Below are 27,588 nucleotides of genomic sequence, written 5' to 3'. Positions count from 1 at the left end.
TTCCCACAGAACTTTTCATTAGGTTTACATTCTTCACAAGCGTCTTTTCATGCGGCCATTCGCGGAGGAACACAGCCAAATGGACGATGTAAGGCAGTGGTGTCAAAATCTGGTCCTCGAGGGCTTGAGTCATGCATGATTTAGAGGTTTCCCCACGTCCAACACAGCTGATTCATATTTAAGCTCATCAGTAAGCTCGGCAGGAGCCTGATAATCCTGATCATTGAATCAGGTGTATTGGAGTAGAGAAACCTCAAAAACATGCAGAACTCAGGCCCTCCAGGACCAGATCTTGACACGTGATGTAATGGCACATACAGAAAAACAAGTATTCACACTCATTCCTCATGTGAACAAGTTGGAGTGATATAAAGCTAACGTGCTAACACGAAAGGCCTGATCGATCAGCTGTGTGTACAAACCGTAAGGCAAACCACTGATTCTTCTTGCGTGAACACAAACACATTAGAACATATAAAAATGGACAGAAAAGGGTCATCAGTAGATGTGAGTTCAGTGCAGTATGTTCAAAAGGAATAGGATTAAGTACAAGAATTTATCTGGTCCTACCCGATATTACTCATATTCAGAAATGTAACCCCCCCCCCCCCCCCCAAAAAAAAAAAAAAATAGAAATTAACAGATGCCCCATAATTGTATGCATTAGCGTGACTTGTACACACACACAAAACTTCTAATTTTATCAGCCAACTATACTTTTATGATAAAATCCGAAACAGTACAGTATGTAAAATAGGCACATACATAGTATATGCAAAACCACAAGGCCTGTCACATAAGAGTTTAATCCGACAATTGCTGACAATTAATATTTACAAACTGAGATCCAAAAAAAAAAAAAAAAAAAAAAAAAAAAAAGGTGGTGGATTGCAGCTACAGATCCTCATTGGTAGGACGCAGGCTTCGTCACCACGCTGTCCAAGGACCTCAACCTGAGGCGGCACAGACAGGCACCACTAAACCTTTAGACCAGACGCCAGACCCACTTCAACTGGGTCAAAAGGTCACACACGCACATCACATGGTGCTGCTCACAGAAATCCGACAGTTTGCGCTGCTCCGACTGGAAGAACACCTGAAAGGCAAAAAATAATAGTAATAATAATAATAATAATGTCATTTTGGTGTGGATATGATCCAAATCATTATCTGGATCCAGTCTCAACCTTATCTGGATCCATTCTGAGCCTGATAAATATCTGATTTAAGCCAGATTCAGATCAAATTGGAACCCTCTTCAATCAGTCCTCAATCTGTTCTCATTTAGATCTAGATCGGTTTTCATTCAAATGCCGATATAGTCTGAATCAGAACTGGAACAGTTCTGACTTAGATTAATATGTGCTCTGAATACTGTAAAGCAGATCGGATCTAAATGGGGTCTGAATACACTCTGGATCTGGTTTAAATCGGGGTAGCTCTGTGCTCAATTAGATCTGGTCTGAGGGTGAGACTCATTGCATCACACAAACATCCTTGAGTTTTATGAGGAATGATAATTACGTTGACAATGTTTGGCCAAGGTTTTAATCAATTTAAGTTCCAGTTTTTGTTTCCATCTTTTTTACCTGAATCCGTGAGCTCATGCTGTTGAGATATGTCGACGTTTCCTCCAAACACTTCACATGCACTGATGTAGACTTCTCCAAGTTGTGTAGCATAACTGCCCTACGCGCACACACACACACACACACACACACACGTGTACTGTGGCTGGTAACTATGCACAGGTATTGTTGGAGTGGTTCACCTTTGTTGACGGATGTTATCGAAAAGCGAGGTGACTTCTTGTTTATATTCTTCGGGCAAAAGAAGAATTTGGGTTTGGACTTTCTGCCAGCAGTCCTGAAATAAATGTGCAGTTTGTTAAAATGGATCAAGACAACAAATTCATCTGATTGAAGAAGTCATAAAAAGACAGACGTTGTAATGCTGTTCAAGGCTTCTTATGAAGACATCAAAAGAGTTCTTAATGGTGGAAGTTGAGTCTAGCTTTGTTTCCGCCTCCTGGTGGTTTACAGGCTCCTCCCCTTTCATGGGTGGACTTTCAATTCCATGTGGCTCCACAGCTGGCTCCTTCGGTGACCCTACAAATCTCATGTTAATATCAACTGGATTATAGTTGCATAGTCAAATGAGTTTACCACTATTTTCCATAACTTGTGACTCCAAATTTATTGGTAAAAAATCAAATGCAAGGACAATTGTGTATATGAATTAGTATGATGAAGTTACTTTGTCAAGACTATATTTTTCCTGTATACGGTTTCATAACTGAAACACTACGACAGACCTGGAAGACTGTCTGACACCGCTCATTCTGCAGTATCGTTTATTATGAAGCAAATTATGATGACTGACTGTACAGCCTCAACTATGACAGCATTTTCATGAAACCAACTAATACACAATCCAAACTTGTACCTTCAGGCTCCACCCCCGCAGGCTGAGGCTCGCCAGGTTGAGGCCCCGCAGGCTTCCTCAGAATGTCACATTCGTGAGACAGGTAACCTTCACCAAGCAAATGATAATTATTATTCAGAACATACTGACCGTCCTTCAAAAATGTACATTGTGTATTTGAAATGTACACAAAACTCTAATGGAGCCCAAAGAAATGTAGCAGACGCACGTCCGCTTGAAGAAAATAAAATCTGACTTATAGCACCACCACCACATGGGATACTGTTGCAACAACTTTCCCTTAAGATCTTGAGGCAACCAATTTTGATTTTGACAAGGACTGAAGACTTAATGGGGGGAGTCAAAGACCTGAATCTGTAGCTGCTCGCTTCCTGTTGAAACGCTGAAAAGAACACATAACTCGTTTGAAATGTTTGTTGTTGGAAAGAAAGAATAGGATACATATTTTTAAAAAGTACCTTATTTAGGGGAGAACAGCCTTGTCCAACGACCAACTTGTCTTCTAGAAAGATCTCTGGCTCCGCCCCTGCAAGAACACCTGGAAGTCATTGAAGATTGTTCACAGCATTTTTTGTGAAAATATCAAAATGTTGCACCCAATCTAGCAGTGAAGTGCCATTTCTCGAGTGGTCTCACCAGCGTCTGTCAATGGCATCGAGCCTCCAACTTTATCGAAGAGGATCTCTGCTCTACTCTGAGAAGTCTGTTAGGGTATCAAGCATCAAAGACAAAATGAATTCACAATGTCTTACAAATTAAGGCTGGACCAAATCCCATTACAGGCTTGAAGGGGGCGTAAAAAAAAAATAAATAAAAAAAAAAGCAAATCTTCCTGAAAATTATTGGAATTATCACCCAGTCCTAAAAGATAATTGGTGACGCTTAATTATGTCATCAATTGGTTACCTTGGCAACCAAGGTTTCGTCGCTGCTCAGGGGAGACATTGGAAGAACTGCACAAACGCAGACAAATGTCAGTCAGATGCAGAGCCATTGTGATGACAGTGGAGGTTTATTTTGAAATGACTAACCTTTGAGTTGACCGAGTGACTTCCTTCTGTAGGTTTTTTGACGTAGTGGTTGTGTAGGGGAGGTGGAGGCCTGGCCATCATCACCTGTGTCTTTGTTGGCTTCCTGCTTATACACAAAAAAAAAGAAGCCAGCTGCTCTACAAAACGAGCAAAGGTCACACCAACAATTAGCTCAGAGATACGGGTAAGACTTAAAGTCCGAGTTATTCATTAGTCCCAAGTCCTAAAATTGGGGACAATTTGACTGGTATCCAGTCGTTGACTCGAATCCCCTACCGTAAAGATACCCGCAGCCGCCGCCTTCAGCTCTCCAAGCAGCTCCGGCTGGAAGAACAGCTTTACTCTGTGGCCATTGACACCCAGGTGCATGATAGGCAACTTCAGATGGACACTAAGGACCACCTGATCTCCACTGCCTTCTGCAAAAATGGACACAGAGTTGATTCAGCCTGGACCGAAATTTTGAGGAGAGCCTCCGTGTGTGGTATTTAACATACCCTCCTCCTGGACCTCAAGCTGGTACTGGTCCACGTGATCCTTGAGTAGGTGCACAGAACCCCACAGAAAGCCCTGCAAAAGAAACCGATCACACACTGTGCCAAACAGGCCCCACCTGTCACAGCTACCTGAGGAAGGTCTATGAAAAAGCTGACACGTTGTGATCCAAAGTTAAAGTCTACCCAGTACTCATCCCATTTGTCATTTTTGGGGCGAACAAGCTGAGGAGGAAAAAAGAAGCGAGAGTGAACAGACGAGACCAAACTATGTTTGATGCATGTTTGGTTTTGACCTCTGTGGTCTCCAAGAAGGCTCTGATGCACGGGAAGGTCCAAACCCTGCCAAACAAAAATAACCACAGTCAAACGAGTGTTGAAGCAGAAACCAAAAACCTTTGGACAGTCACCTTCTCGCTTTGCCTTGACGATCATTGAGGAAGTTGAGGAAATGCCGACAATCCTTGCATGTCAGAAACAGGTCACAAAAAGACCAGACACCAACAGACAGGACAGAGATCGCGGTTGATCACTTACCACCTCAAAGTCCGAACCTTTGATGAGACCAAATGCTTCTGCAATGTCAGAGCAAGAGAACCACCGATTGGCTCGCTGGACTCGCTCCTTCCTGGGAGTCATATGGCACAAAGTCTCCGCTAGGCTCACCTGCAACTCGTAGTCTGCAACACAAGCACATGCCTCAACACGTGTGGAATCGTGGAGGTTACAATTTGAGGGAGGGGATCCCCATTTTTGGTTGACACTTGTTCCGGCTGGACTCATTTGTTTTTCCCCAAAGCCGAGCAGAACAAAATGGTTTTATTAATCAGACCTGTGGTCCACCTTTCTGGATTTCTGTAGGGCGACTCCACTCACCTCCAACTGTCTGCATGGCCTCCCCCAACTCCCACCTGCAGACGTGAACTTGATAAGTGTCCGAGTGTACAAACAGAATGCAAAAGTACGAATCTCAAAATAATCACATCATCCACAGGAGCGTTTGGTCCGATTGGATGCGTTTCTTCTGATCTGTTTGCAGTGAATGCAGGATGCTGTTGAATGTTCTCACGGCCTGTCAGCCGTAAACACAACAATGACATAAAAAAAAAAACAAAGTTATTGCAATAATCCACTGTTACCTCCAGTCTGACACTGAAGCGTAGTTGCGATTCCAGGAGCGTGTTCAGAAGTTGCACCAGGGTCAACGACAGTTCAGAAGCTGATGAACAGACATGCAGACATGAGAGGTCATGTGACATGATGTGACATGACCCCTCATGTGACCAACCTGGAAGACATGATTGGTTCAGCACCTGGAAGACAGAAGCGCAAAAGGAGTTGTCAGGGAAAGGCAGCTGGCCCCTTGCCTTGCAATCATGCACCTCACCGCCAGGAAATCGTAGAAGCTTTCCATCAGCGGCAGCTGGGGCGAGCGTCTCTGGGATTCCGAGGTCAGGAGCTCCCGTGTTGTTTGGAACCAAGACAGCACCTAAGGCCAAACCATGACATATGCTACTTACATAGACTTAGAAGACATCAAATTTGTGATGCGCATGTGTGTTACTTGGTGGGTGATTCCGAGATTGACCATGGTCTCCTGGAGGTCATTGTTGCCAAACAGAATCTCCAAAGCCTTCATGACCACGGCCACTTGACCAAAATCGTCCGAGCTCAGCAGCTGCACATCACAGGAAGTGATGATGATGACACATTATGTGGGTGCACGCAGGGTTGTGTGCAGCCGGTACCTTGCGGACCTGCAGGCCCAGTTGGTTAAGTGTGCTCTCGTGCAAGCCTTCATCGCGAAGCAAACAAGCCATTCGGGATGAGTCACCGCGGGACAGACATGCCTTCATCTCTATCTCCAGCTAAGACACATTTCAGGAGGGTGATTGACAGGTGTCTCAGCCAATGAGATGAGTCCCACCCATTTGCTCCCAACTGTGACTTCACAACACTACCACCACTTTGGGCTTCAGCAAATAACAATCAGCATCATAGTTGTCCCCGCATAGTCTTTGTTTGCATAGCAATCTTGTTGCTAATGTGTTTCGGTTTTGTACCTGTTGCTTTGTTGTGTGCTAAAGCCCTGTCAACTGTGAAAGTACACTCTGAAAACTGCTGGATCAAATTTTACCCAATGACTTTTATTATTTTATTTTATTTTATTTATTTATTTATTTTTTAAAAGGAACCAAATCAACTTTTTTAAACCCATTTTTGGGGGGTTATTTATTTAAATCCCAAAAAGTCATGTAGCAAAAAAAAAAATTAAAAAAAATTGTATTGTACATGTTTGTGTAAATAATTGCCCGGTGTTATTTAACTCAACTGGTTGAAGACAGTAGGCTAAACCAGCCCAAAAGTTCACTCTAAAAGAAGTTAAAAAAAAAAAAAAAAAGTTCTATTTAACCCAACTGTTTGGGTTGTTTTGTACACGCAAAAAAAAAAGACAAAAAAAGTGTGTATTTTTTTTCCCCCTTTTTAAAGGTTTTTACAGCACATTTTTGTATCATTTAAGATGAGTAATAACCAAAAAATGAAAAAATTGGGGGGGGGGGGGGTGAGATGCACTCAAAACAAACTCCATTTTTGGGTTTTAGCTCAGCTTTTTGGGTTGAATAACTTGAAAAGCTAGGTCACCTGAATAACCCAAAGTTTGGTTGGTCCCTTTTTTACCCAACTGCTTTCAGAGTGATGCTGTGGCGCCATCTTGTGCCATCTTTGTGTCAAGGAATCATGTTGACGTAAACAGAGAAGCTTCATTTATGCGGGCCGTAACCCTGACGGATCTTCCCATCCCAATCCAATCCAAAATCTTGCCAACGTGTAGGCAAAGGTGCGACTTGCAACCTACAAGATGTACAGGTGTCAAAGTCCGGTCCTCGAGGGCCGGAGTATACGTTTTAGACGTTTCCCCTTTTCCAACACAGCTAATTCAAATAATCAGCTCATCATCAAGCTCTGCAGGAGCGAAGCAGGTGTGTTGGAGTAGGGAAACCTCGAAAACATGCAGAACTCTGGCCCTCGAGGAACGGACTTTGACACCTGTGCAGGGTGAAGTGCTGCTTTCATTCAACACTCATCTTTCACACACACACCAGCAGCACCAAAATAGCATAGTCTTAAAATTATTCACATATCCGTCGTTTTCACATTTGTTTTTCAGATGCACAAACACATTTGCGATTGCCACGTTTGTTCGTTTAAGCATTTATAATAACTTAAACCTTCAATTCTGCTTATAAATTGTGCGTTTGTGGTTCATGTGTGGAAATTACCTTCCCACCTGCGTCCACGAGGAGGCAGTGTTGCCGTGTCCACTGAACAGGAACGACGCATCTCCCGAGTTTTTTTTTTTTTTTTTTTTAAATTGGAAACGGAAAAACAGAAAACGAGCCTTTATCTGATAGTCTACTATGTCTATTTAACAAATTTTGCGCAAATCTATTGAGCAAAACAATTCCGAATTGAAACAGGATTTTTTATCAAATGTTTGGCTCAATTAAAACGATTATGTAGCCTAGTGTAGTAAAATTCAATACATTGAGACCTCCAAACTCGTAGCTATTGATTATGACACTCTTTAATTTGGGAACTTATGTATGAATATCTTGACACCTTTTCTCAAAAATAAATTAAATAAAAAGTAAATGCGTAATCCACACAAACGCACATTCAACAATTCCAGCAGAAGTGAATATTTACAAATGCTAATTCTTGATAAATGCTCACACAACATTAACATCGCAAATATGTCCGTGGATCCCATACGTGGGAAATAATAATTTTGAGATTTCGTTCACGTTGACGTCACCCAAAAAACGACAGCAGCATCACATAAACGCGCAAACAAGTCAGAAGATGGAATGCAAAAAAATAAAAACAATACCGATAATAAGAAAAACAGCAATTATAATGCCAAGGACTGTGTTGGTTCGTACCATGATGACGAGTCGACGGCGCTCGCAGCTGCAACCCGTTCAGCTCGTCAAGACTATATATTATAAATTCAACTTTTTAAAGAATTTAAAAACAAAATACAGAAATAAAAAGAGCTTGCTAAATACAACTAAAAGATAGTAGAGTGGAAGTAAACTATTTTAAAAATAATTATAAAAATGCTTTCCAAAGAAAGGTGGGAGGAAGACGCGTCGCTTTCCTTCAACACTTTCTTGCTTGACACTAATTTCCTTCCTTCCATTTCCTTCAACAACACGCGCACTTCTTGTTAATTCTAATTCGAATCCTTTTTTTCTTTCCGAAAATTGCTATGAATCAAATGTCAGTGACATTGATTTTTCTGAGAGGATGCCAATTACTATACTATTGACTCTCACAATTACACGTCGTTAACAGCGCAGGTTAACATCCATGTTTGTGTTCTTGTGCACTGTTCATCATAAATTCGTATGTGGCAGAACACGTTTCAGGATGACATCAGTGGGTCAAACATGTTTGAAGAAGTTTTAGATGACAAATTTCATTCACTTCATTTACTCTATGGAACTGCAACATGTCAACACAACATTGACACACGCACACTTTCTATAATTGATGACTAATGACTTGTTTGTTTTGGGAGAAACATTTCCTTGTTTCCACAACATCTCTACATGTTCACACATACACGTACACACACTCTTTCTCTTGCTCTCTCTAACACACACACTCATGCTCACTAGCAGTCAAATACTGTACTCACACAACACACAGACCTACACTCACTCACTTTCCTTCCACAGAGGTCCCTCCCCCAGGAGTGTATTGAGTGTCTCACCTTCTTTTTGGTTGCGAGTGAATCCTCAGACGACAAGCTGTGACCATCTTTGAGGACTTTTGCGGTCCGGACTTCTTGTGTGTACTCCAAAGCTGTCCAACAAGCAGCTGAAAAGCAACAGGAGGACCAGGACCAGCATCTGGATCAGGATCAGGGGCGGTTTGAGGATGTCTCGAGCGGAGGATCGCGAGGAGGCGGACTGCGTGTGCTCCTTTGGCATGAAGTCCACTTGGGACATCAACGACCCCAAACTGCCGCAGGTCATTAGACATCACTTCATTTTTCATCATTTCCTCATGAATTCATCATTTTCCATAATTTCCTGTGAAATGTGAAAAAACTATGCTTTTCTTTCACACAATTACAACACAATAATACTTTGCTAATTCTTCACAAAAACAGCAAAGTAGTAAAATGTTGTACATAATCATCAGTACATTTCATTTTGATTCTAAATAATCGTGCTGTACAAAAATTGTACCTCTCATTATTGTCACTATTAATATAATTAATTGCAGGATTAATATTAATACAATTTCGAATCAGTCAATAATTAAATACATTTTTTGATTACATTTAAAAATAAAATACTAAACTCTTGAGGGTTGTGTGTGTGTGTTTATGTTTTCGCATGTATGTGTTTGTGTGTGAGTGTGCATGTGCGCGCATTCACGCTTGTTGTTTAAACAGTAAAAACTGGTTTTTATATTTTTGTTCCCAGTGAAACCAAAACAAACACACACACATGCGCGGGGTGTACACGCACACACACACACACACACACACACAGGACATGACTGATCAATATCTTTCAATTGAAAATGAAACGAGATGTTAGCATGCTAGTCTCATGGAAGGCTCTAAATTGTTAAACTAAATTAACATTGAAGACTCTAAACTGGTAGCCAGTCCATTGTATGTCCATGCAATATATGTGACTGATCAACTGACTGGTAAGTTCAGAGTTGACCCTACCTCTTAGCCAAGGTCAGCTGGGACAATAATATTAATAACTAGACTAAGTGCAATTTCTGCAGAATTGCGTGGGAATGCTGAAAGCTGAATGGTAAGATTTGAATGCATGTGGAATGCTTATGAAGTAAATTCAGAGATAAATTATGACATTATGACCTCCTGGTTACTGGACAATGCACTTTACCTACTGTGCCACCGAGCAGTGGACACCTGGTAATGATGATAAGTTATATGTACGGAAGTGGGCGTGGAAATTGATACTTAGAAAAAGTTCAATTTCTGTCCCATTGAAAATGAATGGAGAAAAGTTAATATTACAAGTTAAATTGTGCAAATACTGTAAGTAATATGTGGAATCAAACGATATATATATATACCCCGGGAGGTGAGAATTTTTGAAGCTAGTTGAAATTTGAACAGTGTAAATTGGAAGTATTATGTGGGAGTTGTTACGCGGCAAAAAAGTGTGGAGAATAAAAATCACAATAAAATATGTTGCATTCCCAAAATAATGATAATGCATTAGATTTATATGTCACTTTCTCCTTTGCTTTCGGATACTTTCCAGGTGGTCTGCACGACTAACAGCAACAAGTGTGATAGAAAATGGCAGACGAAGGTTCTTTTTGCTAGTGTGCTAAATGCTAACGACTGTTTGTAGGACAGCAAGCAGTTTGACGCCTTCCAGGAGTGGACAGACGGTTATGTGCGTTACATCTACAGCGGTGAGCAAGCCGCAAACGTGAGGTCCGTCCTACTCTGCCGCGCCAACTCAGCCGCTAACTAAGCTAATGCTGCTTTTAGCCGAGGACAAGAACGCCCAGCGCCACCTGTCGGGCTGGGCCATGAGGAACACCAACAACCACAACTGTCAGATCCTGAAGAAGTCGTGTTTAGGCGTGGTGGTTTGCTCCCGAGGCTGCGCGCTGCCAGACGGTTCGCGACTGCAACTGCGGCCCGCCATCTGCGACAAGGCGCGGCAGAAGCAGCAGAGTAAGGCACCTCCACCAGCGTGACCTGAGCGGTTGCCGGCGTCCCGGCTCATGTTGTTCTGTCGTTGTGTTCTAGAGAAAGTTTGTCCGAGTTGCGGCGGCGCTCTGGAGCTGCTGCCATGTCGAGGGCACAGCGGGTACCCCGTCACCAACTTCTGGAGGGTGGACGGGAAAGCCATCTTCTTCCAGGTGAGTGTTCCAGGATTCAAGACGGTGTAAACGGGACATTCCTCCCCTGATGAAAAAAATAAGATCTCAGTTTGGGTCCGAATGCCTGCTGATCCGTTGCTGTTCTTGCTGGTCTCCTTTTTCGGGTTCTTCTTCTCTCAATGCGGCGCGTCACTGTCCTTCTTCAGGCCAAAGGGGTCCACGATCATCCGAGGCCAGAGTCGAAGTCCGAGACGGAGGCCAGGAGAAGTTCGGTAAAAAGACGAGTAAGCTCGCCGCCGTTCGCCCCCAAAAGACGCCTCATTGAATCCCAGGTAGACTCAAACAAGGACCATGCGCTTCGATTTGTCGTCTCCGTGCTTATTGTTTGGTTGTTGTTGTGGATTTAGGCTCTCGGCCCGTCTCTACTCTCTTGCGTGGAGTCCGCAGACCGGATCTCCTTTATCGAGCCAAGCTTCCCGCAGCATTACCCAGCATTCCAAAGTACAGAACCCTACTACAACCCCCACAATGCACTGGGAGAGACTTCCGCCAGCCTGCAAAAGACAGCAAGTCCCAGACTCTACATGGGTAGACCCGGATACGAGTTCCAAGGCTACCTGACCTCACCTTCCTATCCGGTCACCTCAGAACTCTGCGATCCTAGGTGAGCCGGACACCCTTTAGACCAGATCCATGTGGGACTAAACCGAATATTGACATTTGCAGGGTGGCTCCGGTCCTCAGTTGTCCAACGTCCTCAGCTTCCGCTCCTCTCTCGTCGTCCTCCTCCTCCTTCGATCCGCCGCTCTCAAAACCGGGCTGGAAGGATCTCCTGAAGAATTCCGGCCCGTACAGTGACAACCACCATTATTACAGTCCGGAATACCCGTGCCGCTACCCAGGAAACCCCCCAGCTTCTCCGGCTGCGCTACAGACCATCATCACTACCACAACCAAAGTCAGTTGACTCATCAACTACATTATGAAACATCTTACATATGATCCATGTAAAGTTGATGTTGATAACTTCCAGATTTGAGATTCTTGAAAGCTACCAGATCTTAGATCCTTGTTGATGTTTGAGAGTCCAGGAAACATCAAACATTTTTGTCAATGTAGATATTAAATCTGTGTCGATTCACTGTCTATGTTTGATCTTTCTAAAGTTGATGTCCAATGGCAACTGACTGTGCTGATGGTCCTCAGGTGTCCTATCAGCCGTGTCCAAAAGGTGCCGCCTACCAGTCATGCCCCAAAGTCCAGCCCGGGCTCCCTGGCTGCTCGACGCTGCTGGACGAGTCGTCGTCATCCTACTCGGCCGAAGTGAAGGTGACGGAGGAGTCGGGCGGGGTCATCAAGTCCCTCTCATTTCAGCCCGAAGTGGTCCAGACCAAAACGGAGCGAGCAGACGCCTACGACTACCGCTATGGCTACGGCAACACCTTCCGGTATGACGACTACTGAAGCGCCGCGACTGCGCTGGCTTGTTACCTCCGTTACCATGACGACTGAACTAGGAAATGACGTCTCCTACAACGGGGGGCATTGAGGAAACGGCATTTTCTTTTGGCGTCCCTGCAGAACAAAATGTGACCCATTTTGAACAAAAACTGATTTCAAGAAAAAACATTTGCTGCCTTTTCCTGTTGTGGAAATTGAAAAATAAAATAGCAACACTGCAACTTTAATGGGAGCGAAAAACTCTCTGGTGAAGTTAGCATGTGCAAGATGCGACATGACACGACATGCTAGCATGTTGCCAAGTTAGCATGTTGAAGCGACATGCTAGCATGTTGCCAAGTTAGCATGTTGAAGCGACATGCTAGCATGTTGCCAAGTTAGCATGTTGAAGCAACATGCTAGCCAAGCATTACCAAATGTTAGCATGTTGAAGCAATATACTAGCCTAGCATTACCACACGTTGGCATGTTGAAGCAACATGCTATCCTAGCATTACCACAAGCTAGCATGTTGAAGCAAAATGCTAGCCTAGCGTTACCAAGCGTTAGCATGTTACTTCAACATGCTAGCCAAGAGTTACCACAAGTTAACCTGTTGAAGCAACAAGCCTACCTAGTCTTACCACAACCTAGCATGTTGAAGCAACATGCTAGCCTAGCGTTACCACGAGTTAGCATGTTGCTTCAACATGCTAGCCAAGCGTTACCACAAGTTAGCATGTTGAAGCAACAAGATAGCCTGGTCTTTCCACAGGCTAGCATGTTGACGCATCATGCTAGCCTAGCGTTACCACATGTTACCATGTTGCTTCCAGGTTGACCCTTTTTGAACATTTCATTTTGTGGACGAAAATGTAACGACATTTTTTTTGTCCTCAGACTCAACATATTGATTTCCAATCTTTTGATTGGACTTGTCAATGACTTCCTTTCATTTCCAGTGAGCGGTCAACCTGTCTTATTATCATGACAAGTTGACAACCCTCGCGTGTCGTTTGTCTTATTTATTGATCATCAAATCTCGCTGACTTCTAATTATGTCATCTTTGATCATACGTACAGGCATACGCACACACACACAGTCTCAGATACACAAAGCCACACCTTCATAAATGCACAAACACACCTTGCAGGTGAAGAAAAGGTGAACGTGAGTCAAATGTTTGGGCCAGAATTTGTGTGACCACTTAAACGTTCGGATGAGAAAGTGTGTGTGTGTAATAAACGTGCGTGGACAGGAAGTGTTTTGTGTCTTGTCACTGAGCTCCGTTCGAATGAGAACACGTGCACAGGGAGTTGAAGGTCAGGTGAAAGTCAGCTGGAGGTCAAGTGAAGGTGATTAGAGTGAAGGTCAGGCGAAAGGTGATTGAGCGAAGGTGTGATGCCGGCCAGGTGCGAGCAGGAGGAAAAGCTGTGCTGCGATTGGCTCAACTCGGATTTTGTTTTTGGTTTGAAGTCAGCCAGCGTGCTGTAAGACGTCCACCTGGAGGACACACATGGACGGACACACAGACACGTCCACGCAAGTGTGTCTGCGCCGTAATTCTATCCTTTGAGCAACATGTTCTTATCTTCTCATCTTGTCCTCCTCTGCTGATCTTCATCGCGGACTTTTCACACGCAAAATTTCTTCTTGGCTACGTAAATCATCATCTGCCCCCACCATTTTGAACCCCCCACTTCATGCTCCTCCAACGACTGCTTTAAAATCAGTGCCATCTTGAGCATCGTCATTATAAACAATTTGTCTTTTGATTTGGAATTTAAAAAAAAGTTGTGAACAAAGAGTGATATGGACCAGAGCTCATGTGTGCTCCCCCCCCCGCCCATCGCCTCGGCTTGCCTGCCCCCCCCCCTACATCCCTGACTGGCTGGACCAGTTTTGGTTGTAATCGTATCATCAGTGCGTATCGGAGCGTCTCATCAGCGTCTCATCACGTAGACGTCCAGAACCAGTACCAGCATGATGGCGCTTTTCATCTTCCTCTCTCAACATGGATACCAACATCAACAAGACATGCTCACATCAAAGACACACACACTGTCGTGTGTGTCTGTGTGAAAAGTTAACATCCTGAGGTCACATAAAGGACATGCAGGAAAGAGCAATACCAGGACCAGGTGGATTGGTCCCGCAGACCTGCAAGTCTGTCTGGACCCGGGCGGTGGTCCATCTTGTTGTCTCGCTTGTTCTGCTGGCCCGCTCAGAATGCTGAAAGTGTACAAACGTGTCACAGTTTGGTCGATAGCTTGTTTGTTAGATTGCCATCCCGCATACTGCAAGAACAAAATCCAAAACAAGATGATTATTTTACGTGTAAACACGAACAGATTTAATGATATTTAAAAAGAAACATGAAGAGCTAAAATATTTTCTTAAATTGGTTCGGTTTTCGTTTTAGGAAATGAACGACGCACCCTTAAACCTACTGGGTCAAGATTGAATAACGCAAATTTAGTCAAAAATTGGACCGACCCACTACTTGGGTCAAAACAACTTTCTCCCCAAAATCTGGTAGTTTTGTGACCTCATTTTTTTTGTGAATTTGACCCAACTTAAAAAAAAGTGGGTAGTTTTGACCGAAAGTTGGGTCAATTTGAATCCAAGTAGTGGGTCAACTTTGGGTCAAAACGCCCCCCTTTTTTTTTTTTTTTTTTTTTTTTTTTTATTAATTTGACCCGACCCAAAACAATTGGGTAGTTTAGATCCAAAGTTGAGCTACTGAATCCAAGTAGTGAGGAAACCTTGTGTCAAAATGACACCTTTTTTTTTTTTTTTTTTTTTTTTGTGAATTTGACCCAATTTTCTGGGTTGTTCTACACCAAAAAGGCTCCCCCATAATTGGGTCACTTTTACCCAGAGTTGGGTCAAAATGACCCAGGTAATGAGTCGACCCAATTTTTGGCCAATTGGTATATTCTTGACCAAGGCTGGACTGGCACAAAAAATAAAAAATAAAAATCGGCCCTGGCATTTTGTCTTAGGCCCATCGGTCCAGTCTGGTCCCAGCCCAACTCCTGCCTAACATGTAGTTCTGCAGCTGATGTTGATTGATGATTTTTCAGTTTACTATCGATATTCGAACTGGATTATCGAGTCCCTATAAATTATGGTCCAGTGACTTGGGGTAAAATGTAGGAAAATAATAATTTTTAAAAAGAACTGCATCAGCCCCAAAAGAGACCGGCCCACCGGGCATTTGCCCTGTATGCCAGATGGCCAGTCCAGCCCTGTTCTTGCCCCAGCAGTTTTCAGGGTAAAAGCAAAAGTACCCGTTTTGACACTGCAAATTCTTACATCCTCATCAAAATGTCTTCTTCTGCTCACTTGATCGGAACCCAGTCCAGGTCCTGGGTGGCGTCTGGGCCCCGGCGTGTGCACGTGTGTGTTTTGACAGAACAGGAAGTTAGCGGCTGAGTGAAGAAGAATGAAGTCGGTTTATGTTGAAGTTTATCTTTGATGAGCGCTCAGGATGGGACAGGTCTGAGCGTGACACACACAGGCGCGCGCACACGCACACACAGATCTTCACCCACCTGAAGGAGACGGGAGGTCACATGGTCTGATAGCAGGAAGCTGCTGAATAAACATGTCATCTTCTCGGCTCACCTGCGTCTCCTGTGTGTGTGTGTGCCGCAGACAGCGGCGTGTCACATGATGGATGCCGTTTGTGTCACGCTCGCCGACCCGCATCAGGAATGCGAGCTACGCAGGTAGCTTAAAGCGACGCACATGGTCACGTGACAGAAGAGCTCCGCCCACTGCGACTTATCAGTTCGGCTTGTTTCAAAATAGAACGTTCGTTCGTTCCACAGAACGTTGGAGTTCAGGCTAGTTCGTTTCTTTGATGCCGCCGGTGTAAACAAACGACAACCATAACAGGGTGCAAAAAAACAAAAAAACACAGCAAAAGCAAAGTTAACAGGTTGAACTAGAAGCAGTTTCTGGAGAAATTGTGTGCGACAGCTGAGATGAACAGTCTAAAGTCGGAATGGTTTGAATCTGTCTATAAATGTAGAAATTAGAGGAGGAAAACAAAACAATCCTAAATTTTAAATTTTGTGGGTATTTTAATGGTAAAAATTTAGAAATTAAATGGGATTTTGGCATGTTGAAAATCGTTTCCGAAGTGAATTGAATGTACTGAAGGATTCAAATGTCAAACAATTTCAATCTGTTAACTCATTCAGTGCCATTGACGGCTATTGACGTCAAAAATCGACTTTTACTGGGCTGGCAGTGATTGAGTTAAGTTGAATGGGAATATTTGGTAGATAAATGTTTAATTTATTGAAAAATATGACATTTTGGAATGAGAATAATTCCGGAGTGTGATAAAATTGGAATTGTATGAATCATTTAATAAATGTGGAAATAGAGGTGAGTAACGTAGTCTACATAAATTCATAAATTAGTCACAAAAAAAAAAGAAAAATTACTCAGAACAAATAAAAAAATTTTGGTAGATGTGAAGTTTTGGAATGTTGAAAGTCCTTCCTATGGTGAATTGAATGAGATGAGTTTTTTTTTAATATTTAAAATGGGAACAATATAAATGTGTAATGTTGATTGTTACATTGGGAATGAATGATGAAATTTGGTTGAAAAATGTTGAATTTTGAGAAAAACTTGACTATTTTGACTGGGAAAAATGCAAGCACACTTGGCATGAATGTTTGGAACATGTTGAAATTGGAATGGTGAGAATCGGTTGAAAAACGTGCAAGCAGTAGCGTATCAATGTGCGAGGAATAAAATAGAGTAAACTCAACTCAAGTTTATTTATAGTTGAAGCCTGCACACGAGCACCGTATTCCTAATGAGCTAGCTGATTAGCTTTTTTTTTTTTTTTTTTTTAAATAAAGTACAATATTAAAAATAGTGCTGTTAAATGATTAAAATTTTTAATCTGATTAATCACACTTTTTACTTTTGATTAATCAGCTAAATTACTTGCGTATTCGCGTAATATAAAATAAATACAAAATACCGTAATATTTTGACATTAACGCATTTTATGATCTGAATGTCATTTGCAAACATTGATTAAATGCATGTACGCAATCGCATCCATGTGTGTATTGCTCAAAATGTAACAGCATCATATCAATTGGGTGCAATTCAGCAATTATTAATTAATTAAACGCAAATTACTTTTGTTTTATCTAAAGTCCCGTCACGGTGTTTTTTTTGTTTTGTTTTTAAGCGAAATGTACCACCGAGCACACCAACAGGTCGCTTGCACATGTCGTCACTTCCGCCTCGGATTTCTCGTAGTCGCCATGCTGGGTGGCCTCCATTTACGTAGCGATTCGGTCTAACACGTATCTATCACGTTTGTTTTCTGCGTTTAAAATGGTACATTGTTGCTGCATCGTTGGCTGTTCGAACAAAGCCAAGGGGGAAAATGGTCGGTCTTTTTCCCGAATTCCGAAAATAATTAGGAACCAGGGCCTGGAGACAGAGGAGTGCGGACTCCGGAGGGAAGTCGTTACTTTGGGCTCGTGTGTGCAGCGATCACTTTGTGAGCGGTAAGCTTGTTTACCTTTATTTAATGCATGAGGATTAATAACGTTTCGACCGCCCATATATGGGCAAGTTGCTTTTGGATTCATGAGCAAGCAAGTTCGATAGTACAAGCTGGCTAGCGGACGTTAGCCGAAAGCTAACATCGAACATTTTCACCCAAGTAGTGCCAGTGCAAAGTGTTTACTGCTGAAATTGGATTGATTAGTCTTGGGCTTTTAATGCCGATAACATGTTTTTTGGTGGCAAAATGTAAACTTGGAAAAAAAAGAGACAGAAGGGGCTGATGCAAGAAAACAGACCCCCGGGGGTGATGCAAGAAAACAGACGCCCGGTAGCCTACACATCATGCTAAATAACTTATTCACGGCCACCCTACTGCGGTAAAATAACCAGTCTTTCCATATTTTATTTGTTTATATATTTGTTTATTTTAACAGGTCGCCCTGCGCCCGTTTTTCTGTCCAATCATCCCGACTGGGCTCCAACATTAAAGTTGGGTCCCAAGTTACAACATCTATGTCTCAGCCCAGTCGGTGCCAAGATATGAACGTGCACAGGAGAGACAAGCAAAGAAAAGACGACTCGAAGTGGCAGAGATTGTTGCAGTTATGCAGCCAGATGGCTCCAGTAACCTGTACCCTCAAGTACTGCTGACATCATTGACTCTGGTATGCCACTCAGAATTCATTACATGATATATTGTATGCATGAGTGTATGTGTTTGTTTGTGTGTGTACACGCACCTTATATTTTAGAGACATTTGGAAGTGTTTATAGAAATAAGTATTTGCCTGTAGCAATGTTCATACATTAAAAAATGCAACAAAATGTGTACATTTCTTTTACACTGACAAAAAAACTATACTACTTTACTATATTAAACCTATTACTGGTACCGTATTTTTTTGTGATTTTTTATTTATTTTTTTCTTTAGGGATCTCATGCCACACCGACTTGATTGCCAATGACATGATGGAAACGAAGGCGAGCATCAAAGCATTGGAGGAGGACAACATGCGACTGTTTGTTTGGCGCTAATAAAGGCATCGTTTATACAAATTATATTGTTGGGTTTGTTTACAAAGCTATACATAATACAAATGACAGGATTTGACTCAATGTGCAATATGGTCCCTCTTAAAGTAATGGCATAAATCTCTATTTCTAAAAGCACAAAAAATGAAGTGAATAATGATTAGATGTAGTAATTTCAGGGTTAAAAATTTAACTGTTAATTAATGTAGTTTATTTTAGCACAGGTGCCTACCATCCTGATGACGGTATGATGTAATGTTGATGGGGTACGCAATGACTTTCATTATGCTATGTACAGAGGAAAAAGTTGCTCTCTTTTAAATTTGTTTAATGTAAGACAAGTACCAGTACTGTGTTACAGTTTTCCCAATAATCCTTGTTTCACACTTGTCACAAAACCACTGTCCTTTTGGCAGTCTAGATTGGCACACTTCAAGTGATATCATTTGATTTTACAATCTGCTGCAGCACAAAAAACTACTTTATTCCGCATCTTTGAAGTACATGAGCAGGTGGTAGGTGACAGCGGCTGAGCAGGAACACTGGAAGTCCACTGCTGATCTAGTAAATGCTCTCCCGAGCAGTTCAGGTAAGGAGGGGATTTTGGGAAAAAAAAACTCTGGCTTTTCCAACTGGCCAAAACGAGCGATCTGGGTGGACTCGCTCAATCACACTTTGTCCACACCACAAAGTCGCAGAAGTCCGTCCAGTTAAACTCATCTGTGCCTGAATCTGAAAATATTACAAACATTGTAATGAAAATATGAAACATAGAATTAAATAAGAAACTACAAAAAGTAAAGCCATACATACCTGGTAATACTATTGGTGTTGTCGTGACAAGTGATGGGAATTGTTGCCATCTGGCACCAGACAGAAATTGGGTGTTGTGACAGCCTCCTTAACCGTGAGATCATAAGAAAAGCTGTCAGTATGCTCAGTAGTTACCATGAACACGTTTTATTGTACTGGAAACTGAAACGAAAAATACGTCCTCTGAGTGTGGTTAACCTTAACCATTTAGAATAAGTTGATTAAGTAACATGTAACTAGTGAAAGGGTAGCATTAAATTTAATTAAGCCACGGGGAGGCTGTGCATAGTTACTTTTTATTCTTATACGCTCTGCCATATTTGCCTGTTAGAAAAACCACATCAGGTAAACCTAGCTGTGCATGTAAACACAATGATAACAGGAAGCCTGAGAACAAATCAACATTTTTGTGTGCAGAATTACCAACACCATGTGGTTTACTTACGTGCAACAGCAACCGTTTCTTCTGATGCGATGTTAAAGTTTACACTCTGTATCCACCCGCTTACAAAATAATTGTAAGCCTCCAGGGATTTGTTGGCGTGTTATGGAGCATGTTGTCAACACGAGGTAGGGAAAGATGTCCAGAGATGTCACATTTGGCCAGCAAGTTTTCTCCGTCAAAAAAAAAATCACCCTTGGTCAGGACGTAATTAGGATCAATCCCGCCACACAGAGACACCTTCTGCCTGTATCGTTGTTTTTGATCTTCCGGTAAATCGTGAAAATACTGCGAAAATTACATCAGGTTGATAAGCTCTACCGTGTAACTCGCGTGTACCTTGTGAACCGGCGGACACCCAATATGGCGCCCGAAGGAAAAACTCCCATGATGCATTACGATGTGCAAGCGACCTACTGGAGTCACTCCGCTCATTTTGGAACAACAGGCGGAGGAAATGCCGTGCACTGACCTAATCACTGACCCGCGCAGCCTTCAATGTAACCATCCGCGGTTACGTTGAAGGCTCAAGTGCGATCTAAAAAAAAATAGTGCGATTAATATGCGTTAATACGTGATTAATGCGACATTTTTCTGTGATTAATCTAGTAACGCTTTAACTTTGACAGCCCTAATTAAAAAGCAGTGGCAAAGCGCAGCTCGCTCGCTCACTATTTTGTTCGGCACAAAGTAAATCCACGTCATCGTCCTCATTAGTTGGAAGTTTGCGTCGCGGCGACCGAAATGCAAAGAGATGAAAGCCCGTCAAGTGGATTTGATGCTTGCCAGAGGAGGTGAGCAGGTGGCGGCCATGTTGGCGACCGGTCCTGATGAAAGGCAGCACAGTCAAGTGCGCAGGCCGGCTTTTTTTTTTTTTTTTTTTTTTAAGTGAAAGGGCTGCTTCCTGCTGCACTACTCAAGTTGGCAAACAGCTGAGCTCCACCAGCGCAAATGGAGGGCCGACTTCATCTTTCTTGCTAAATTGACTTCACTTCTCTTCTTAACATAAATCAGCTCAACCGCCCCTGAATAGAATCCCAGCACCCCCTAATTTAGACATCAATTGTTTGACTGTATTTCTTGCAGCCCTTTCCCCAAAAGTCTAATCCGTTTTTCGTATTATTATGTTAATTTTATAGATGTTTGCTGGACTCAACATTGAACTTTGGATGCTTTTGTCACAGACTTCGCCAAAACAATCGTATGCTTGCAGTGAAATGCTGTTGCCTGGCCAGGAACCCCTTCCCACGGCACTCCCCCACCCCCAGCATCTTTTGGCTTGTCACGGTGAGAACTTCCGATAGAATGAAAATGACTCAAACCGCTGACGGTACCGGACGCTAATGTCTCCTCAGCCAGCAGGGGGCAGCAGCTTCACTTAAATCAGCATAACATGAAACCTTTCTGTGACAACTCGATCGGCTTCATTTCGACGCAGCGCATTCAAGTTGCGCTTTGTTTATTTTCCCGGCAGGTGGAGCTGTTGCATCACTACAATGCTCGAGGCGACGCTACCCACCTCGAGGTTATTTGGCTCCTAGTTTTTATCTCTGCTGCAACGCAGACGTGCAAATGAATTCTGCTGACCAGGTTAAAGGGTCAAAGGATCAGTGGGTGGAGCCCATCCAAGGTCCCGGGATGGTGCTACACAGGGGCCATAGCCCTGTCAAAAATCTATTTAGCCTTCTAAAACTTATTTTCTCAGCTGCTACGATGTGGTGGTCAAGCCCCTTTAGCTTTATTTTGTTAGTGCAAGCAGCACATCTCGACTAGCTAGCTAACTTTTCAATTTCATTTAGTTAAGGTGTTTTATATTGAACATTTATGACTATTTTGGTAAAAAGTAAAAACAAAACAAAAAATCCTATCACATTTAGTGTTCAATACCACTTTTTTTTTTTTTTTCAGCTAAAGCCATGCAACAGTTGTCAACAGTTCTAGAGCTATTTCTGGGCAAATTGCTACATAGAGCAGCTTTAAGCATCTTTTGAAACAAATTCACCTGTCAATTAACAAAATCAAACAATTGAGCAAGTGTAAAATGCAAGGGAAACCAAAAAGTTTGGTCATTCTTCCTCAGGTTCTGTCAGGACATGATTACAGCACGTACGTACGTACGTGGGTGTGCGTGTGCGCGCGCGTCCAGCAGGGGTCGCCGCCGAGCAGCCGTGAGCCGCGAGCGTCAAAGGAGACTTTGTGAGCCACGCACACACAAGAGGCGCTTTGATGGACTCGCCGCTAATCGCAAGCAATGAATGTTCATTGACTTAACACGGACAACACACACAAACACAAACACGCACGTTTCACAAAATCACATTTTGGACGTAATCTCAGTATGACGATGATCTCATCTTCACCCCTCTTTAGCCAAACAAGTTGAGCATCATCACAAATATCATCTTCAGAACCATCGACCCCACTTCCCCCCCCTCCGCCCCGCCCCCCCCGACACCAAATGCCGTGACGTCACGAGGCCTGCCCCCTCCCAGCGCAGCAAAAGAAAGAAGGGGCGAACGAACGGGCTCGTGCATGAGAGAGCGTGAGCGCGCGTGTGCGTGACGGAGCGGCGGGCGGACGCGAGAGGACGCCGAGAAAAAAGCCGAAAAAGAAAAAAGATAAAAAGGAGGAAGAAGAGAAAGACGAGGAAAAAAGTGCCACCAACACTTTGGACCTTCAACCAGAAGAAAGAGAAGAAGAAGATGGACGCTTCAACTTTGTTGCTCTTTTCGCTCCAGATGACGGCAGCCCTCGCAGGTAACTACACAACACAACACAACTACACAACAACTACACAACAACTACACGAACAAGACGAACATGAGCCGGACTTGGACCTGGGCTGGCGGGTTGGGTCGCCTGGGGAGGGGGGGCAGACATTTGTGTGTGACTGTGTGTCGGCATCCAAGTTTCCATGTGGAAATCTCCTCCCTTCTCTTCCAACATTTCCTGCTGCTCCATTGCGTTTTTTTCTTTTCTTTTTTTTTTCATCCCATCTTGACATCTTGGCGCTTTTCTTATTTTTTTCTTTGAAGATTTTTAGCTCGTGTGTGTGTTGTGCTCAAGTTTGTGTATGCGTGTACGCATGTTTGTGTGTTGTTTTAGTGTGTTTGTGTGAGTGTGTTTCGTGTTAATTGCTGTGAGTTGTGTTCGTGTGTGTCATTTTTGTGTTTTGCGTAAATGTGCGTGCATCCGTGTGTGTCTGTGTTGTGTTTTTGTGATTTGTCGTCGTGTTTGTGTGTTGTGTTCACATTTATTCGGCATGGGCCATATTTGGTAAGAAAACGGAACCGTGAGCAAAAAATATGCTTATTTAAAACGACAACTTGAAAATGTCCTTTTGTTGAAATATTGTGTTAAATAAAAACAGCATTTCCCCCCAATACAACAATCCCATCTTTTTGAAGAAAATGTAGACTATTTTTGGTGCATTAAGAAATGCGTGCGCTATGTTAAGTTGAAATAAATAATCAAGGTCAAATTTTAATATTCTTCTTCTGTTTGAATTCTTCTTCGTAAGTCACAGTTGTGAGCTCTTTTTACAACAGACCTGTGGGCTACTCATGTTGGGGCTAACTAGTAATCAAATTGCTAAATTAGGAAACCATGTTAAAGGGATACTTGACTCATTGATCAATTTTCAGCAGTAAAAAGTCATTTTTGTACTTGCTGTCGACTGATGATGACATCACCTGTGCTGAGGAAATAGGTAACGACCAATCATGGCTCACCTGTTTTCTTGGTTTGGTCAGTAAACTGAGCCATGATTGGTCATTACCTACTTCCTCAGCACAGGTGATGTCATCATCAGTTGACAAATTACTTTTTAAAGGTACTTTTTGTACATGAAAAATAATGACGTTACCACATTAATTACAGACAAAATGTTGACTTTTTACTGCTGAAAATGTCTCAGCGAGTCAAGTAGCCTTATAAGTACCATATTAAGTTAAAATAAATGAACAAAGGTCAACCTTCTTTCATTTAATTGTTCTTAGTAAGTCATAGTGTCCCATCACTGGTGTCTATTCATATGTTATTCTTGGGGCTAACTAGTACCCATTGGCACTGTTCTCTTTTTTTTGTCGTTTTTTTTTTTTGGGGGAGGGGGCTGTCACAATTGTATATTTTTAGAATTGATTATTCTATTGATTATTCCATAGAATAATTGGATGAAAGTTTATTTTGCATTAATGTTTATTGTAAAACTACTTTTTCCCGATTACTGTTTATTTACTAATTATTGTTGTTTATTTGGTATTGTCTAGTGATAAAACAACAATCAAGCAATATCAAACGAGAACAACTGAATCTTTTTTAACCTGATTCAGTTACTGCTTCCGTCTTTGTTTTCCATAGTAAAAGCAAACATAAAGTCTTGCTTTGATTAAACACAAAAGACAGTCAATTTTCTCCAATGAAGGACTTCAGAAATCAGAATAATTACTGTTGAGAGACTGAAATCAGAAGATATGGACAATTTTAAGGTCAACAGACAATCATATTGTGCCCTGCTGATAAGTCCCCTAAAAAAAAAAAAAGAAGAAGAAGAGCTCAGCACGGTAATGGCGGTAATTGAACCCTTGACTTTTTAAAACCATGCCAATTAAATCATCAAACCGGTAACTGGTGCATGCCTACGTGTGTGTCTGCGTGTTCATGTTTGTGTTTTCGTGTGTGTGTTTCTGCGTATGTGAACTGTAATGAGGATTGTGCGATTCTAACACTTGGCTGACTTAGCCAAGCTCGGCTAATGTCCTCCATGCTTTGGTGCCCTTCGTTAAGATCTGACAAATATGAAAAAGATCACAAATGACAGCACACTTGGCACCTCCAATTTAAGCCCGCTGAAATCGGCCCGTTTTGTGGGGGCTCATGCTAACGAGCCACTGCTCGCCCCGCCCCACTCCATACAGCTCTGTTATGTTCTGGAGTTGGATCCCAAAAACGCAGACACAAATAAGAGTTTAACACTTTATTCGCATAACATTGAGAGGCGTAGAACAAACTTGACGAGACGAGAAACAACGAGAATGTATCGAGAATCACGAGACGCTAAGCTAACTTGGGCTGTGGAGGTGCACAGAGGAACAGAGGTAATAATCCGACAAAAACTCACCCTTCTCAGACAGGCTTATATCGACAGCGAATCGATCTGATTGGTTGTGGCTAGACATGTGGGTAACAGGACTGACATGGAATTATCTGATTGGCTGTTGACCAGATAAAGAGATTAAAGATTCCTGACATCACATAGCTTCTGACATCACATAGCGTCTTACCAGTTGAAACTAGAATCTAGTTTACAGATTCCGCAGCGTGCGATGTCACCGGGTCGCAGCAGCAGGTGATGAGCAGCACAGGACTCAAACAATTTTTTTTCTAGCTTGTGAGGTGTTAGCTACGAGGCTAATTGACAGCTAGCTCGCTAGTCGGCTAACACCCGTGGTAACGCTACGGAGGAATGCTCACTGATTATTTTTAGGGCTAATTTTCAAGATTTTCTGGTAGACATAGTCGACAAAATGTCGTTCCGCGTAGGGGTTTTAGTTTCTGGTTACATCAGTTCAAAACAGAAACTTGACCTCACGGTCATGACCCAAACATAACCCTTGCATGACTCTAGTCATGACAGCTTACATGGCCATGATGACACAGGTTTCTATCATTTCAAATTGAAAACAAAAAGACAAAAGATGCATTGCAGCTACATGCTGTGCCGCTGACAAAAAGTCAGTGCAGCTCTGCTTACCTTTTGGCTTGGGCAGGATCCAAGCCTCACATGGTGCTGCTTGAAAAATGGTGCCAATGCGCGATGTATGTTTTGTCCTACTGTGATGTCACAGTAAGGACACTTCATGATAAACAAATCGTATTTGTGTACTATTTGCTTACAAACATGTCATGTGACAACAAAGACAGCTTCTTAAGTGGTTTACAAGCGGTGGAACTGCAGCGCGATACACATACGTACACCCCCACACACAAAACACACACACTCCCTAGTGACCTGATGTGTCCAGGTTCAGGCTGTCGCTGAGTCAGGGCTCTACATTTTCACCTTGTGTGTGTGCGTGTGTGCGTGTGTGTGTGCGCATTCAGGTGCAGTCAGGTCAGCTTTTTGTTTTGTCTCGTCAGGATTTTAATGAAGCTCACGTGTTGTGTGAGTGTGTTTATTTTCTTCCTGTCATATTCACACACCAACAGCATGCTAACAACACGGCAACAACATGCTAAGAAGACGCTAGTGTGACAAGCAAACCGCGAGCGGTCGCCAGGTTGAGCTTGTGAGCTTTTGCGTGAACTTTTGTGCTTTGTACAAATACGTTGTTACTTTTCACGTATGTGTACTTTTGAGTATTTTCCGTGACTTTGAAGCCTTCCATTTTAAAAACTAGGCATGTACTTTCTACTCGTTACTTTGTCAGCATTAGCTAATGTAGCGTAGCGTGTTTGGGTTTTCTTGTTTGTCGTGGTATAGTTTTTTTCCATGGGACCACAGTTCAAATCAAAGCTTGAAATTGACTGAACTGCAACAAATAATGCATCAAAGTATATGTCCATGGAATTATTGAACAAATTAAGTTCAAAGAGAGAAATGATTTTATGGGCAGAAAATTATTTTTTTTACTAAAGTACCTCCACTTTTACTTAAGTACACATTGTGAATACTTTTGCTGCCTGAGTTTTCAAGCGATAAAACGACCAGAGATTTGTTCTTGGCACGATCTTGTTCTTTGTCGTTGTGTGGCGCCGGCAGCGGTCGTTGGGCTTTGTGCGATCCCCTTCCACAAAAATTGCCGGCAATGTTTTGTTGCCACAATGTCAGCGTCGGCGACACTGAGCCGAGCGGCGAGTGCGGCCGGCGGGATTAACGCGGCCGCCTCGAGACGCCGCGTGTGCAACGCCAGCGAGGATTAGGAGGGCGGATTTGCGCTCCTTTTGTTTAACCAGCCTGATCGGTTTGCGTGTGTGCGTGCGCGCGCGTGTGTGCGATCCTGAAATTCGGCACACTTGTCATACATTTTATGACATGTAGTCTATGAATGGAATGTCATGCAGACAGGAAGTGATTGCAATGCAGAAAGGAAGTGATGTCATGTAGATGAGATGTGATGTCATTCAGACGGGACGTGATGTCACATAGGTAAGATATGATGTCATGTTGACAGGAAGTGATGCAATGCAGACAGGAAGTGATGTCATGTAGGTGAGATGTGATGTCATGCAGACAGGAAGTGATGTCATTCAGATGGGAAGTGATGTCACATAGATAAGATGTGATGTTATATTGGCAGGAAGTGGTCTTACAGACAGGAAGTGGTCATTTAGACAGGAAGTAAAGTCACAGTAAATATGTGATGTCATGCAGACAGGAAGTGGCTATACAGACAGGAAGTGATGTCTCAGACGGGAATTTTTTTTTTTTTTTTTTTTTC

At 42.6% G+C, this 27,588-nt stretch overlaps 3 protein-coding genes and 2 long non-coding RNA genes across 23 annotated transcripts in view; 3 read left to right on the top strand and 2 right to left on the bottom strand.

Annotated features, from left to right (window-relative positions):
• gcm2 (glial cells missing transcription factor 2) overlaps positions 1-13,569 on the top strand; it is a 36,009-nt gene extending 22,440 nt beyond the window's left edge. For 5 of the 6 annotated variants that reach the window (XM_077508971.1, XM_077508972.1, XM_077508969.1 and 2 more), the window contains 9 exons: positions 2,452-2,527; positions 8,843-9,010; positions 10,387-10,450; positions 10,530-10,718; positions 10,794-10,906; positions 11,074-11,199; positions 11,275-11,531; positions 11,594-11,825; positions 12,074-13,569. In XM_077508971.1, the coding sequence (XP_077365097.1) occupies positions 8,918-9,010; positions 10,387-10,450; positions 10,530-10,718; positions 10,794-10,906; positions 11,074-11,199; positions 11,275-11,531; positions 11,594-11,825; positions 12,074-12,331 (1,332 nt within the window). In that variant the 5' untranslated portion in view covers positions 2,452-2,527; positions 8,843-8,917 and the 3' untranslated portion in view covers positions 12,332-13,569. The remainder of the gene's footprint in view (positions 1-2,451; positions 2,528-8,842; positions 9,011-10,386; positions 10,451-10,529; positions 10,719-10,793; positions 10,907-11,073; positions 11,200-11,274; positions 11,532-11,593; positions 11,826-12,073) is intronic. The other variant, XM_077508974.1, reaches the window with a different exon arrangement.
• sycp2l (synaptonemal complex protein 2-like) lies at positions 657-9,359 on the bottom strand. 7 transcript variants are annotated; one of them, XM_077508963.1, is made up of 25 exons: positions 7,915-8,345; positions 5,719-5,838; positions 5,535-5,648; positions 5,358-5,459; positions 5,259-5,283; positions 5,110-5,189; positions 4,954-5,042; positions 4,847-4,881; positions 4,508-4,650; positions 4,381-4,433; positions 4,267-4,312; positions 4,103-4,195; positions 3,974-4,046; positions 3,753-3,895; positions 3,477-3,579; positions 3,352-3,398; positions 3,082-3,148; positions 2,904-2,983; positions 2,794-2,827; positions 2,446-2,532; positions 1,945-2,108; positions 1,772-1,866; positions 1,590-1,689; positions 1,038-1,096; positions 657-953 (listed from the first exon to the last, which is right to left on the bottom strand). In XM_077508963.1, exons 1-25 carry the CDS (start codon positions 7,915-7,917, stop codon positions 905-907), a joined length of 2,004 nt encoding a protein of 667 aa, XP_077365089.1. In that variant the 5' UTR covers positions 7,918-8,345; the 3' UTR covers positions 657-904. The 7 variants fall into 7 exon arrangements, with proteins under 7 accessions (XP_077365089.1, XP_077365094.1, XP_077365092.1 ...); XM_077508968.1 differs by having other exon boundaries at positions 1,057-1,096; XM_077508966.1 differs by lacking the exon at positions 7,915-8,345 and adding an exon at positions 8,751-9,359 and having other exon boundaries at positions 951-1,096.
• Positions 13,570-17,565: 3,996 nt separating the features above from the next.
• On the top strand, positions 17,566-18,918 carry LOC144009768 (uncharacterized). Its single transcript, XR_013281041.1, has 3 exons — positions 17,566-17,860; positions 18,296-18,526; positions 18,794-18,918. It is a non-coding gene; the product is annotated as an uncharacterized LOC144009768 (long non-coding RNA).
• Positions 18,584-20,868, bottom strand: LOC144009769 (uncharacterized). Its single transcript, XR_013281042.1, has 3 exons — positions 20,153-20,868; positions 19,708-19,794; positions 18,584-19,626 (listed from the first exon to the last, which is right to left on the bottom strand). It is a non-coding gene; the product is annotated as an uncharacterized LOC144009769 (long non-coding RNA).
• A 1,745-nt stretch (positions 20,869-22,613) lies between these two features.
• Positions 22,614-27,588, top strand: part of LOC144009085 (receptor-type tyrosine-protein phosphatase mu-like) — a 48,492-nt gene continuing 43,517 nt past the window's right edge. For 3 of the 8 annotated variants that reach the window (XM_077508583.1, XM_077508581.1, XM_077508580.1), the window contains exon 1: positions 22,618-22,906. In XM_077508583.1, the coding sequence (XP_077364709.1) occupies positions 22,852-22,906 (55 nt within the window). In that variant the 5' untranslated portion in view covers positions 22,618-22,851. Of the gene's footprint in view, positions 22,907-27,588 lie in introns of all 8 variants that reach the window. The other 5 variants (XM_077508585.1, XM_077508584.1, XM_077508582.1 and 2 more) reach the window with 3 other exon arrangements.

The sequence above is a fragment of the Festucalex cinctus genome, chromosome 20, assembly GCF_051991245.1.
Source record: "Festucalex cinctus isolate MCC-2025b chromosome 20, RoL_Fcin_1.0, whole genome shotgun sequence".
Classification (NCBI taxonomy): domain Eukaryota; kingdom Metazoa; phylum Chordata; class Actinopteri; order Syngnathiformes; family Syngnathidae; genus Festucalex; species Festucalex cinctus.
Note: the sequence above shows the minus strand (reverse complement) of the source record. Positions and strands in the feature narration are given on the sequence as shown.